The sequence below is a fragment of the Chionomys nivalis genome, chromosome 13, assembly GCF_950005125.1.
Source record: "Chionomys nivalis chromosome 13, mChiNiv1.1, whole genome shotgun sequence".
Lineage (NCBI taxonomy): Eukaryota > Metazoa > Chordata > Mammalia > Rodentia > Cricetidae > Chionomys > Chionomys nivalis.
In genome coordinates, this window is record NC_080098.1 from 35,626,451 (window position 1) to 35,639,237 (window position 12,787).

Here is a 12,787-nt window from a genome sequence, read left to right on the forward strand (position 1 = left end):
ACAAAACACACATAAAGTCCTTTCATACTGTGAATCATTGTTTCAATATAAGAGCTTTTCTATCTATCTATCTATCTGTCTGTCTGTCTGTCTGTCTGTCTGCCTACCTACCTACCTACCTATTGATCTATTTTTGGAGAAAGGGTTTCTCTGCATAGTCCTGGTTGTCCTGGAACTTTCCCTGTAGTTCAGGCTAATCTTGAACTCAGAGATCTGCCTGCCTCTGCTTCCTGAGAAACATCTCTTTAAAAACTATGATTGTGATAATTATTTTAGGAGCTGTATTGAATTTGTGGTGACTTCAAACCTTATCTCTTTTCGCGTAATTTACTGGAAAATAAACCATTTTCTCATTATACTAAATGTTTTTAACACCACAGGATGGAGAACACTCAAATTTTACTCTTTTAAGTCAATTTAAAGGTGTAGAATTTCAGGGTGGTTGGGATTTGGCTTGTGCAAGTGAGTCCACTGATTATTCTTGTAATCCTCTATATAGCTGATTTCTCTGAATCTTCTCATTTTCCCAAGTTATCAATCAAAATGTTAACCAATTCAGTGCGAAAGAAAAAGTCTTGCTCACATCCTCTAGATAAAACCCAACAAGGGAGGTTTAGTGTGACTCCAGCTGTGTATTTGTGTCTTCTCTACATGAAAATCATCTTCACTGTCTGTCTACAGCCCCATTCAAATGGTATAGTCCTACTTCCTGCTGAAATGATGTTCAGTTTTGTCAACAACCTTTGGATTCCCACATGCAGAAACTTTGTATTTTGATCATGTTCCCTCCCCAAGCCTAACTTCCCAGATCCTCCCCATCTCTCTACCCAAGCAACTTTATATTATCTCTATCTCCTTTTTGAAAAAATGTACCAAAACAAAAAAATTACTAATAAGACAAAATTACCAAAACAAAATAAAATGACCCTCTTCCCCCTCCACAAAAAAACTATGGAATTTATCTTGTGTTAGCTAACTACTCTTGGGTATGTATGGGGCCTCTCCTAGAGTATGGTTGATACCCCTGTGACATTTCTTTGGAGAAGATTGATTTTCCATTTGCCATCTGGTATCACAGATCGCTTTGTGGTTAGAGTTGGGACCCCATGTCTACTTTCCCCTCTCGGTGATGGAACTATATCTGCTTTGAACCTGGGCAAGTCTTGTGTGTGCTACCACAATCTCTGTGAATTAATATGTGTATCAGTTCCATTGTGCTTGGAAGACACTGCTTTGTGGCGCTATCTATCCCTCTGGCTCTTACATGAAGAGCTTTTTCTTGTAGTAGGTATGGGAATTAACACACAGACCCAAAACTGGGCAACATGTAGAGAACACTCAGTTCTAAATGGGACCAAGCAGTCAGCCCTAAAATCATGTAGACACAAGCAACACTAAATGAACTCAGGAAGTTATATTTTTATATATGTATGTAGGAGTAATAAAGAAAAAGAAATCATGAATCTGAGAGGGAAAAGGGGGACAATGGGAGCTGGAGAAAAGAAGGGGGAGGGAAATGATGAGATTATATTTTAATTAAAAAAATCAAATTAAAATTCTAAAGGGAGATTATACATTCGTTTTTGCAGGGAAAAAATTTAAAACCTAGGAAGTATACAACTCAAAAGCTTCAGGCATTCCCTGAAACTGATGCATGTAAGCAGCAAGGACTGCTGAGAGATGCTCTCAGGTCAGCCAAGATGTCCTGAAGAGGCCGAGACTAACTGAGCTGCCTGGACCAAACACTTTCAAGTCTACCGAGCTACATGCAAGTTGTGCACTCCACATTTCTAGCCTTAGTGAGCCATTCTGCAGTGGGTTTTTGGTGATGCATCTGTCTGAGTCATTTCTGCTCCTGTAAGTAACCTCTCACTCATGTACCTCTATCTCCAATAAAAGTCATTGGCTCACAAAGTTGTGCTTTGGTGGTATCATTACTTTTTTTGGTCTGTTTTCAGTTCTCTATTTGGTGTGAGCAGACATTTGGTCAGTTCTTTTCAGGAATAGAATCACTCAATACTCATCAACATCATATGAACTGTCATATGAGGAAAGCACAGAAGTCTGGGAAAATTAGATGAAAGCTATACTTCATTAATCGTTCAATTATATAGATTTAGCAAAGGTAGTTTGGTGCTGCCGAGGTTTATATATAGCATGCTCCCCAAAGGCCTATGTGCCAAAGACTTCAAATCAACAGTGATGCTTTTGGGAAACAATAGAACTGTTAAGATGTGGAGCCTGCCCGGGCGGTGGTGGCACACGCCTTTATACCCAGAGGCAGGCGGATCTCTGTGAGTTTGAGACCAGCCTGGTCTACAAGAGCTAGTTCCAGGACAGGCTTCAAAGCTACAGAGAAACCCTGTCTCGAAAAACAAAAACAAAGAAACAAACAAACAAACAAAAAAACCCCAAAACAAACAAAACAAGATGTGGAGCCTAGTGGGAAGAAGTTAGGTCATTAGGGAAAATTTCCTCAGAACATGACTATTTTTCTCTCTTTTTTCTTTCATTCTCTCCGTCTTCTTCTACCCCAACTCTTTCTTCCAGGCATAAGGTAAAAAGGATTTTTCCCATTGTACTCTCCCATTATGATATATTTTACCCTCATTAATCCAAAGCAACAGGGCCAGTCATGGGCTAAAACCTCTAAACAGCCAAAATAACTTTTCCTCTTTTTAAATTAATTTATCCAAGAATTTACTATAGTAATGGAAATCTAACTAACATAGATTGCAATGTAGAGACAGATCTATATCAAATATGTATCTTTGCTAATTAGAAAATATGAAAAGAGGATAACGGAGGCCGGGCGCTGGAGCAGTAGCTGAGAGCTTTACATCCGGATCTGCGGGCAGCAGGCAGAGGCTGTGAGTGGGCTTAGTGCCGGCTTTTTAAACTACCAAGCCCACTCCAGTGACACACCTTGTCCAACAAAACCACACCTCCTAATCCCTTCCAAACCATTCCACATATAAACTTACAAGGGCTATTCTCATTCTAACCACCAAAGAATCCATGTTGTCTTATGTTTGTCAAAGCAATATTTATTCCTAGAGTGCCTGTCCAGAGGTATTTCTAGTGATCCTTATTTTCTTGACCAAAAATATGCTACCCAGAGTGGAAAAAAAGGACCAAGGAAGTCTTGGCACTGAAACTCATGGGGTAGGAAATTTAAACTGCCTTTTTAAAAAATTTATAACAGAATAGACATTTGATAGGATACTGTGTAGAAATCATTGTAGAGACCCAGGAATATACATGATTCCATCTCCACATATTTTAAGACTCATTGGAAAAAATACAACATATATAAAATATCTAACTATCCTATGAAGTGTCAAGTATGAGATATAGATACGTGCTATATGTTGGAGGGGCTATTTTGGGTTTCCAACATTTTTACAATAATGATCTTGTCTCCCCCTTCCTCTATGTTAGATATTCCTCTAAAGAGTATTTAAGTTGAGTTTTGCATGGATTGGCAGTCTACATTACCAGCACATGGACATTACAGCCAAAATCTGATCAACAATTAAAAGTTCACTAAGAATATAGTCTCTCAGCCCAAGTCTTAGAGGCACCTTACTTACATCTTTAATAACTCAAAAAACAATGACTGGCAAGCAAGAATTCTATCTTAAAAGATGACCACCCAAACTCAGATAGCAAAGCATGCAGACTGGTGGGAGCTCAGTACCTGGGAAGAGATGTAATTTTCCCCCACTTCTCGATGCAGAACCGTCGAAGTCCATTGCTTCCCCGCAAAGCTGCAAAGCCTTCATAGGGCACACTCGATGTTCCTGTCACAAACTGGAGTAATCTCAATCTCTGCTCATTATTGAACCGTTCCACCGCAGCCCAGAACCAGCGGATCACAAGGTGGCCGTCATGATAACCTGGTTAAAGAAAAAAAAAAAAAAGAGGTGGTGATGAGAAGAAAGGGAATGTGGAGGAAGGAGGAGGAAGCAGATGTGTTAACTGAACCATAGCTTGGGGTCTTTTGATTCTGACGATAATGGCATTTAGATAGGCAGGCCTAAACTAATGTATATAACTTGGTCAAGTTTTAAAACAAGCAGTTTTAGATAATAGCAATTTTACAAAAGAGCTGGGTAATTGAGAAGTTTCTTCTGAGGTATTTATCTAAACAATTGCAATACAACCTAAAATAGCCCAGCCTTATATGAGTATAAGTAAGGAACAAAAGGTTCAACAAAGACAGACCATCTATGTTTTCTTTGTTCTGATGTTTTAGCTCTCAGAAACAGTATAACATGGAGAGTCTGGGCTTTAAGATCAGAGACAGATAACATGGAAAGCTGGCTGAAGACGATAGGTTCCTGGCAGTCATGACTGCCCCCCAAGAAAAGCTTGTATCCATCACACAGTTGTTCTCTGAGTCAGCCTGGGCTGGGAGCTGCTTTAAGGCACCATTGAGGAGGCTAGGCTTGAGAGATCCAATCACGACAAGGGAAGAGGCATTTGAAGAGAAGGGATACAATGTGCGTAGGAACTGAGAAAGCTTCGTGAAGGAAGCAGAAATGCGTTTGTGTAGTAGAGCAAAGAGAAATAGATAATGAAAATGAGAAAACCATGAGACATCAGGAAGTTAGCTCACACAGATGGTTATCTGTAGAGTCTGGGGGTCAGGGGATGCTGGGACCTTAGGAGCCTTACTGGGTCAGCAGAATACTTAGGCCAGCAGTTTTCTTAACTGATCTGCATGGCAGTTTCAAGTGGGTTTTACAACTGAGTGATTGAAGGAGGCTGAGTTGATGTCTGAAACACGATTAATAAAAATGGAGAGAGAGAGAAATTGGGATTTAATCTGAAGGTCAGAAAAGTAAAACAGACAGCCACTGGCTCTTACCTTTACCTCAGTCTGAAATGGCAATCCTACCTCTAAGAATCTCAGAATGAGCCTGAGCCTGAGAGCTGTCTCCTCCCATTTTATAAACCTCTTTAATTCTGGTATTAAAGATGTGAGCCACTATTATCTAGTTTCTATGGCAAAGTGTGTGGCTACTGGGTTTAAAGATGTGTGTCACCCCGGACTGAGCTCCCAAGGTCCTAATGAGGAGCAGAAGGAGGGAGAACATGTACAACGAAGTCAGGACCACGAGGGGTGCACCCACCCACTGAGACAGTCGGACCGATCTATTGGGAGCTCACCAAGGCCAGCTGGACTGGGACTGAAAAAGCATGGGATAAAACAGGACTCTCTGAACATGGCGGACAATGAGAGCTGACAAGAGGCCAAGGACAATGGCACGGGGTGTTGATTCTACTTCAGGTTCTGGCTTTGTGGGAGCCTAGACAGTTTGGATGTTCAACTTCCTAGATCTGGATGGAGGGGGGAGGACCTTGGACTTTCCACAGGGCAGGGAACCCTGACCGCTCCTGGGACTGGAGAGAGAGGAGAAGAGGAGTAGGGGGAGGGGGAGAGGGGCGGGAGGAGGGGGAGGGTAATGGGAGGCGGAAAATTTTTTTTTTCAATAAAAAAACAAAAAACAAAAAACTTCTCTTGGGAAGTCATTCTTTTGTATCTTGTCTTAAACTGTACCTTCAAGATAAAAGTTAATTAAAAATCAGCTCAGAGGTAAAAAAAAAAAAAAAAAGATGTGTGTCACCACTGTCTGGTCTATAAGGCTGACCAGGGTGGCTGTTTTACTCTCCCAACCCCCAGGCAGGCTTTATTTATTAAAATACAAATGAAATGCCACTCCAGGTGTCCCCTTGTTTTTTTCCCCCCTCTGTTACATTGGTTGGGATTTCTCTCTAATATTTTTACCTAAAAAGAGGATTTTTGAGGCTAAATCTTAACAAAGTCTTCTGTGAGTAATAAGACTGTGTTTTGGGGGAAAGATAATGGTCTGGTCTGATACAAGTGATATTTGCAAGGGTATGGAGGTATTCATATTCTGCATTAAGGATTTCTTATGCCAATCCCATGTTGAAATAGTATTTTGGACATATTAAATTAAAAGACATAAATTGCAGTTGCTTGTTTGTACTTTTTCTAATATGGCTATTAAAATTTTTAGTTAGTGCCAGGTGTGGCGGCACATGCAAAACTTAGGCTGCAGAGGTAGGAGGATCTTTATGAGTTTGAGATCAGCTTGGTCTACATAGTGAGTTCCAAGTCTATCAAGGCTTTATAGTGAGACTATATCAAACAAATAAACAAACATATGTAAGAAAGAAAGGAATTCAAAGTAACACATGTGGTTCATATTCTTTTTCTACCATAGATGACTAATCTAAAGTGTCAGATGTTCTGGGGCAATACTCCCCATAGTCAACATGGAATATTCATACTGTAAGGATCACAGTTTGTGTTGTTAAGAAATGGTGAATGTAATATGAACAGAAATGAGAGGCTTAGAACTTGATTCATTTTGATGTAGACCAAAGGAAAGCTCACACATGACTCAGTAAATAATTTCTTAAATTATGAAGAGAGGAAAGAGAGATAGACAGAGAGAGAATAGTTAGAACTCTGTGGAAGCAAGCATGGACTGAGGCAAAGCAGGCTAAAATTCTCCAGGAAGCGAGAGATGTTTCTCTGACAGAGCACAGGCTACTCAAGAGCTCACACAGGAGGTGTGTTGTCTGTGTGCTTTTACACAGCCATGCTAGGGTTACTGTTGTCTGAAAGAAGTTCAGCTAGAAGCTGTGCAAATAACTATTTTGTACCGAAGTAAGGACAAGTCTTTGAAGGTTTAGAAAAGTGATAAACAGGGCTCAGGATACTCATTAGTGATACAGCATTTGCTGAGGAGGCACCAGGCCTTAAGTTTAATCCCCAGAGTGGCAAATGTGTGATCTATGCAATGGACCACTACTTAGTTATACAAAGGAACGAAATACTGGATCATGCCACAACATGGATGAATCTCAAAAAAGTACAATAAGTCAAAGAAGGCAGACACAGGGACCGTATTTTGTACAGCGGTACTTCTGTGATATTTCTAGAATTGTAAGTCCACAGAGACAGAGTAGAGATGCCAGGTGTCTGAACATGGAAATGAGGGGTGAGAACAACTGTTTGATGGGTACAACCTTTCTTTAGACGACGAAAGTATTTTAGACCCAGGTAGAAGTCACTCTTACACAAAATTTTGAACGCACTAAATATTATTGAATTGTTTACACTGTATCAATTTTATTTCAACAATTTTTCTTTAAAACATTTCTTATCAAAAGTGCTGCTGCTCACCTCCCCGGTACTCAGTGTTATTCCTCCAGTCGTTCAGGTCGATTTCGGCAGTACCAGCAATCACCAGCTCCAGCTCCCTTGCATCAAACACGGAGACGAGCCTCGAGTCGACCACCTGGAAGACAGTAGCATCAGCACTCAAGGAGGTTGTAGCCATGGTTACTGTTGTTGCTGTCAGGCTGGGAAAGTGACTCAATTACCACTTGCCCTTTGAAAGGCAGCCATTTCCAAATTCAAGATCATGGAGGTTTTCTTAACACTCATCTCTCCTATCTTACTCACGTGTTATAATCTTTACCCCCAGCTCTCTGGAGCCTTAAATGATGTAATTGCATTATAATCTCAAAATGAGATGACGAGGCCCAGAGGCAGGGTTAGTGCCCCTAGAGAACACACACACACACAATCATTGTCCTTCCCACTGACAGGAGGCAAGAAGCTGTCACCTGGAACCTGGGTCCTTAGCAACAGAATCTGCCAGCTTCTTGATCTTGGACTTGCCTGTCTCTAAGATTGTGGGAAACGGATTCCTGGCGCTTAGAAGATGCCCAGTCTATGCTCTTTACTACAGAAGCCCCAGAGGTAGTGACTAACTAGCATGTTAGAACACAGTCCTTCGTGGGCTGGAAACAGAGGGAAAATCCCAAGCTTCTTAGCATTTCAGATCCTTCCTGATTTCACTAACAATCCCAACTTGATTTTCTGAGGTCATATTTAACTTTTCAAGTTATACTGCACGTCTTTCTCATGAAATTGTCATGCATTTCTTGCAGCTCTCTTCCTTGTGTGTGTGTCCCCCGTTTCCTTGCCCTCCCTGCTAAGGACTGGGCAGGCCTGTTGGGCAGAGCTCTGTGCTTTCCATCTTCTGCCAGGTCCGCCAGGCTCAACAGAATGTCTCCAGTGCTGCCCACTTTGTACCAACAAGTGGTGGACACTGACTTAGAAAAGAAACTTCTAAACTGAATTTCTAAATTGAAGTATAGCGACACCGTTTTTGGGCATGGCAAATCTAGCTGCTGTCTGTCTTCTCAATTTCCTGCTCAGCCTGACGACATGTAGCAGAACAGACACTCAGCAGGAGAGGCTAGTACTCCCTAGTGCTTCTGGTTGCTCTGCTTCAGTGGACTGAGGGAAACGCCACATCTGCATAGCCCTCACCTGGTACAACAGGGCCAAACCAATGACAATTTACTGAGAATATTTAAATTCTGACAGGGCTTGCATTCACGAAGAAGTCTGGCTCTCCATCCATCCGGCCCAGCTACGGGTTCCACCCACTCTGTGCATGAGACCTTAAACCTTGCCTCTCTCGCTTCTTTCTCTCTGTTCTGAGCTATTGAGGTTTTGCTCCTCACTGAGCTCCAGAAGAGGCACAGGTTCCACAGCGGAGCACTGTGGCCCACTTTCCTAGGTCAGCTGGGGTCTTACCTCATAGAAGCCCCTCACCAAGGCCTCGGTCTGCTGCACCACACCGCGCTCCACCCGCCATTTCACCATCCTCTCAATGTACTCCTTTTTGTTCTTCTCAGTCACCTGCGTGTTGGCGCCTCCAGACTTCAGCTCTCTCTCTGTTACCTTGCAAGTAAACGGAAGGCTCGTTATGCCTATCAGTCAGCTTGTCTCCCGAGGAGACATTTTTGTTTAGGGCGGCAGCGCAAAAAGGCCCTTTTCCTTCCCTGGAAGTTACCAGGAAAGTTTTTGTTGTTGGAACCCCATTTTTAAATATCTTAGAAGAGCTATACTCTCAACACTATGGCCAGGTATTTGATGCCTCTGAATCTCAATTAGGGCAGCAGATTGCGGCTGTTACGCGGCAAGCTCTTCCTTAGACACTCAATGAGAAGAAGAAAAGCAGAAGCAGGTAAAAAGGTTTGTTTCTCCAAGCTGGCTGCAAACATGGCTAGGGGGCAGACCACTAAGGAGCAGAGCAGTCTCCACTCGGCATAAGACAAACTCATTAACCAGGAGCTAGGATCTGTCTGCTGCTTTTCATGTACTAGAGATATAAAAATATACTCCATATGTTTTTCTAAGCTAATACACACACATAAATATACACATAACACATACATATACAACATATACTCTGTTATTCATTGTTTTTTTATTTGGAAAATATATCTCAGAAATGTTTTATCAGTTTAGATATCATTAACCCATCCTTTGCTGTTAGCGGTGTCCTCTATTTGTGTTTTATGACTTAGTATGAAATTTGAATGGGTCTCCTACCCGTTTGGCCAACAGATTTAATATTATATTAGTAAATTCTTGCAGCAAATACATGGGAAATTTCTTGCTATGTAGTATTGAGACCTATGCATACTGGAGGACTAAGTGGATACGGTAAAAGAACTATTACATAGTTTTGAAGACACAGAAATACCTTGTATCTTATGGTATATTTGAAATATTTTCTGATCCATGGTTACATTTGATTTTCAAAACCCCTGCATAGGGTAGAGCCATATCATATTGTAGAACCATCAAAGTGATGAAAGGAAGGAAGAGCCCCTGGCAGTGCTGTTCAAAAAAGAAGTCCTGGGGCTGGGGAGGAGGCTCGGGAGGTGAGAGCACTTGCTGCTCTTGCAGCAGACATTGTTTGAACCAGTGAGATTCTTGTTATTTAATTTAAAAATAAAATCCCATTAACTGTATGATTCAACACTCCTATACTTAAAATTGCATATATGAGTACATGTGATACAAAAGGACCGGAAGTAGGGGCAAACTAGATCTCTGGTCACTAATGTCATTAGCAACATTACTCACAATAACCACCAGGATGACAGAAACAAATACTTATTTGAACTATCTAGAGTCAAAATCTCAAAATAGAAATTGTCTGGTATTTCCCAGGAGCTAGGGGGTGGGAGAAATTAAAGGGTATGCTTTAATTGGTAGAGTTTTAGTTTTGCAAGAAATTCTAGCGATTGGATGCCAAACGGTGAGAATACACTTAAGAGCGCTGCAGTGTGCACTTAAAACCTAAGATGGCTAAACTTTGTTTTTTAGCTTTAACCATAGCAAACAACAAAATGTCTTTTCCAAGTCCACATCACACAAACCTGTCCAAAAACTTCTTCATTAACAGTGAAGGTGAGATCGAGAATATCTGTGATGTTATTGTCCTTCATCCACTGCAAACTTTGGTGGAATTCCTCATCTAAATATTCTAGGTCGCTCAAATCACAGGGCCTGGGAGAGTCAAAGGCAGTAAGAAAATTAGTGAACAAAGGTCTTCCAGAGCTCATTCCAAACATGATTATGCTTATTTTCAATAAAGCACAATAGGTTTCATAATTACTTGATAATTCTGAATACACTGATGAAGCAGTAATTCAATAGTTTTAACTTATTTAATAGTTTCCTTTTGAAAAGCAACTACTAAAGTTTCAGTAATAAAAATGAAATAATTATTGACTCATAGGTAACTAGAAAACAAGTCAGTTCTACTCATCAATGGAATACAATGTTGCCATTTCTATATAAATGAACTAATGTCTATTACATGTTTAGTTAATAGAATAATTTCTTACACCTACATAAATTCTCCCAATGACATTTTATTATACCAAAAGGTATGGAAAATGTATAGACACTCAGAACAAGAAATGGATGGAAACTTATTAGAAATGGTTGGAGCCAAATTGGCAAAAAGGCCAGAGACATAAGAAAGGTCAGCGCTGTCATCCTGCTGAAAGCCTGGGCAGAATCATCCTACAGGACACTTACAGCTTCAGGAGTCCCTTGTAGAAGGGCCTTGTAAAGAAAGCATCCAGGAGATACTGATGGATCAGAGCCAGTCCCAGGATACGACCACTAAATCTGAACCTGCAACACAGATAAGGCAGGGAAGTGTAAGAGTCAGTAGGAATTTACATTACTAAGTATCTTAATTTGTACTATTTTTTAAATTTGTATTTTTATTAAAGCTTTATTTATGGGAATCGAGGTTGAACCAAGGATATCACATGTCTTAAAACATGTGCTGTACCACTAGGCATCCTTTCACCCAGTTCAATGAGTTTTGTATAGTATTCATCAATCTGCCCATTGATGATATAAGGAGACATCATCAATTCTTCTTCATATTCTTTACCATAAACAATGGTCGTGTGGTTTGGATGTCCTAAACAAAACCTTCTGTGTTCCAAGATCAGACTACTGTTACTTATTTAAGAAGAGGAAATGCTGAGGAAGGAAATTGAGGAATCAGAAATATAAAACCCAAGTTAGACCCAAAGAGAACCTAGACCCAGGAAAACAGAAACCCGTCTCTCTGAACAATGTGTTTGTTTAGATATTTTATAATGTCACTCCATGCTGGGAGGTGGAGGCTTGACTATCAATCACAGATGGCAGTTAGTATTCAAAGACAGTGGGAGACAGTTCCATGCAATCACAATGTGATGATAGGCAACCTGACCGACCATTGTTATTCAATATTGCCAGCTACACCATCAAAGAACAATGTGATTGCTAGGAAGAACCGGCAGTGTAGACCATGTCACCTACAGATAAAGGCCCTTTTGATTTCAATGTTTGTTGAAGCAACTTGTTTCCTAGAAATCTTTCTGGAGAACTGCTTGGCTGAGTTGCAAGGCTACCTGTAGCTTGCCCTCAATTTGGCTGCTCTATAGAGTTTTCTGTCTGCCTGGTCTACCGTCCTGTGGCTTACTTGCTATGAAGGCTTTGCTCTTTCTGCCCCTAACTCCAAAACTGGGGTATACCTGTTTTCTTTCTAATTAGGTTTTCACCTAACCATAGCGTTTCGATAGATATAGCCACCACTATGGCTTAGGAGTCTCTGTCCCTAGTGAAGTTTCAGTAATCCTCCTGCCCAGTTAGGTGACTCTTCCAAATGGGTTTGAATCCTTAGAATTTGTCAGGAGCTGATTTTGCAGCTGAATTTTGTGTTTGTATTCCTGAAGATAATGGAGTATTTGTAAACTCTGAAGACAGTGTGCCCGGTTTTGAGGCAACTTCTTTGCCAGGTGTTCATGCATCTGCCCTGGCCCTTCAGCAATGGTGCTTGTAATATCATATTGGTGACATGATCATACAGGTGAAGATGATTAAGAAGAATAAATCAGAAATAAAAACAATGTAAACACAAGTACCTATAAATGCCCTCCTAAATTGCAAGGGCCCTCTAATGATCCAGGGAAGAAAAATGGCAATGACAGCACATAATAAGAGTATGGAACACATAAACGCATTAATAGAGAATGTGTTTAAAGCTTAATGCTCAAAACTGAATACTCCAGCAAGTAAGTCCTTATTGAAAATTCTCTGTTAAGATCCATAGCCTGTTTGTAACTGGGTGTTTATTCTTCGTACACAGGACTGTTGTTTGTATACCGCATGCTTTCGGACACTCGACTAGGAAGGTTCCAGTTGGGTCTAACCTAAAACATTCTTCCTTGAGAACTAGCTTTGCTAGAAAGTGCTATGTGAGCTGCCAAAGAGGAAAAACAGGCGATCAATAGTTGCTGCTCAGTTGTGATGCCTATGAACCACAACAATGACCATAACCTCAAGATATTCCTAAACATGCAAAACGGC

The 12,787-nt window shown here is 40.8% G+C and overlaps 1 protein-coding gene across 6 annotated transcripts in view; it reads right to left on the reverse strand.

Moving 5' to 3' along the window:
• Hecw1 (HECT, C2 and WW domain containing E3 ubiquitin protein ligase 1) overlaps positions 1–12,787 on the reverse strand; it is a 247,825-nt gene that overhangs the window by 6,676 nt on the left and 228,362 nt on the right. For all 6 annotated transcript variants that reach the window (XM_057787420.1, XM_057787418.1, XM_057787419.1 and 3 more), the window contains 5 exons: positions 10,955–11,053; positions 10,288–10,417; positions 8,651–8,797; positions 7,223–7,337; positions 3,701–3,899 (listed from right to left, as the gene is read on the reverse strand). In XM_057787420.1, coding sequence (XP_057643403.1) covers positions 3,701–3,899; positions 7,223–7,337; positions 8,651–8,797; positions 10,288–10,417; positions 10,955–11,053 — 690 coding nt within the window. The remainder of the gene's footprint in view (positions 1–3,700; positions 3,900–7,222; positions 7,338–8,650; positions 8,798–10,287; positions 10,418–10,954; positions 11,054–12,787) is intronic.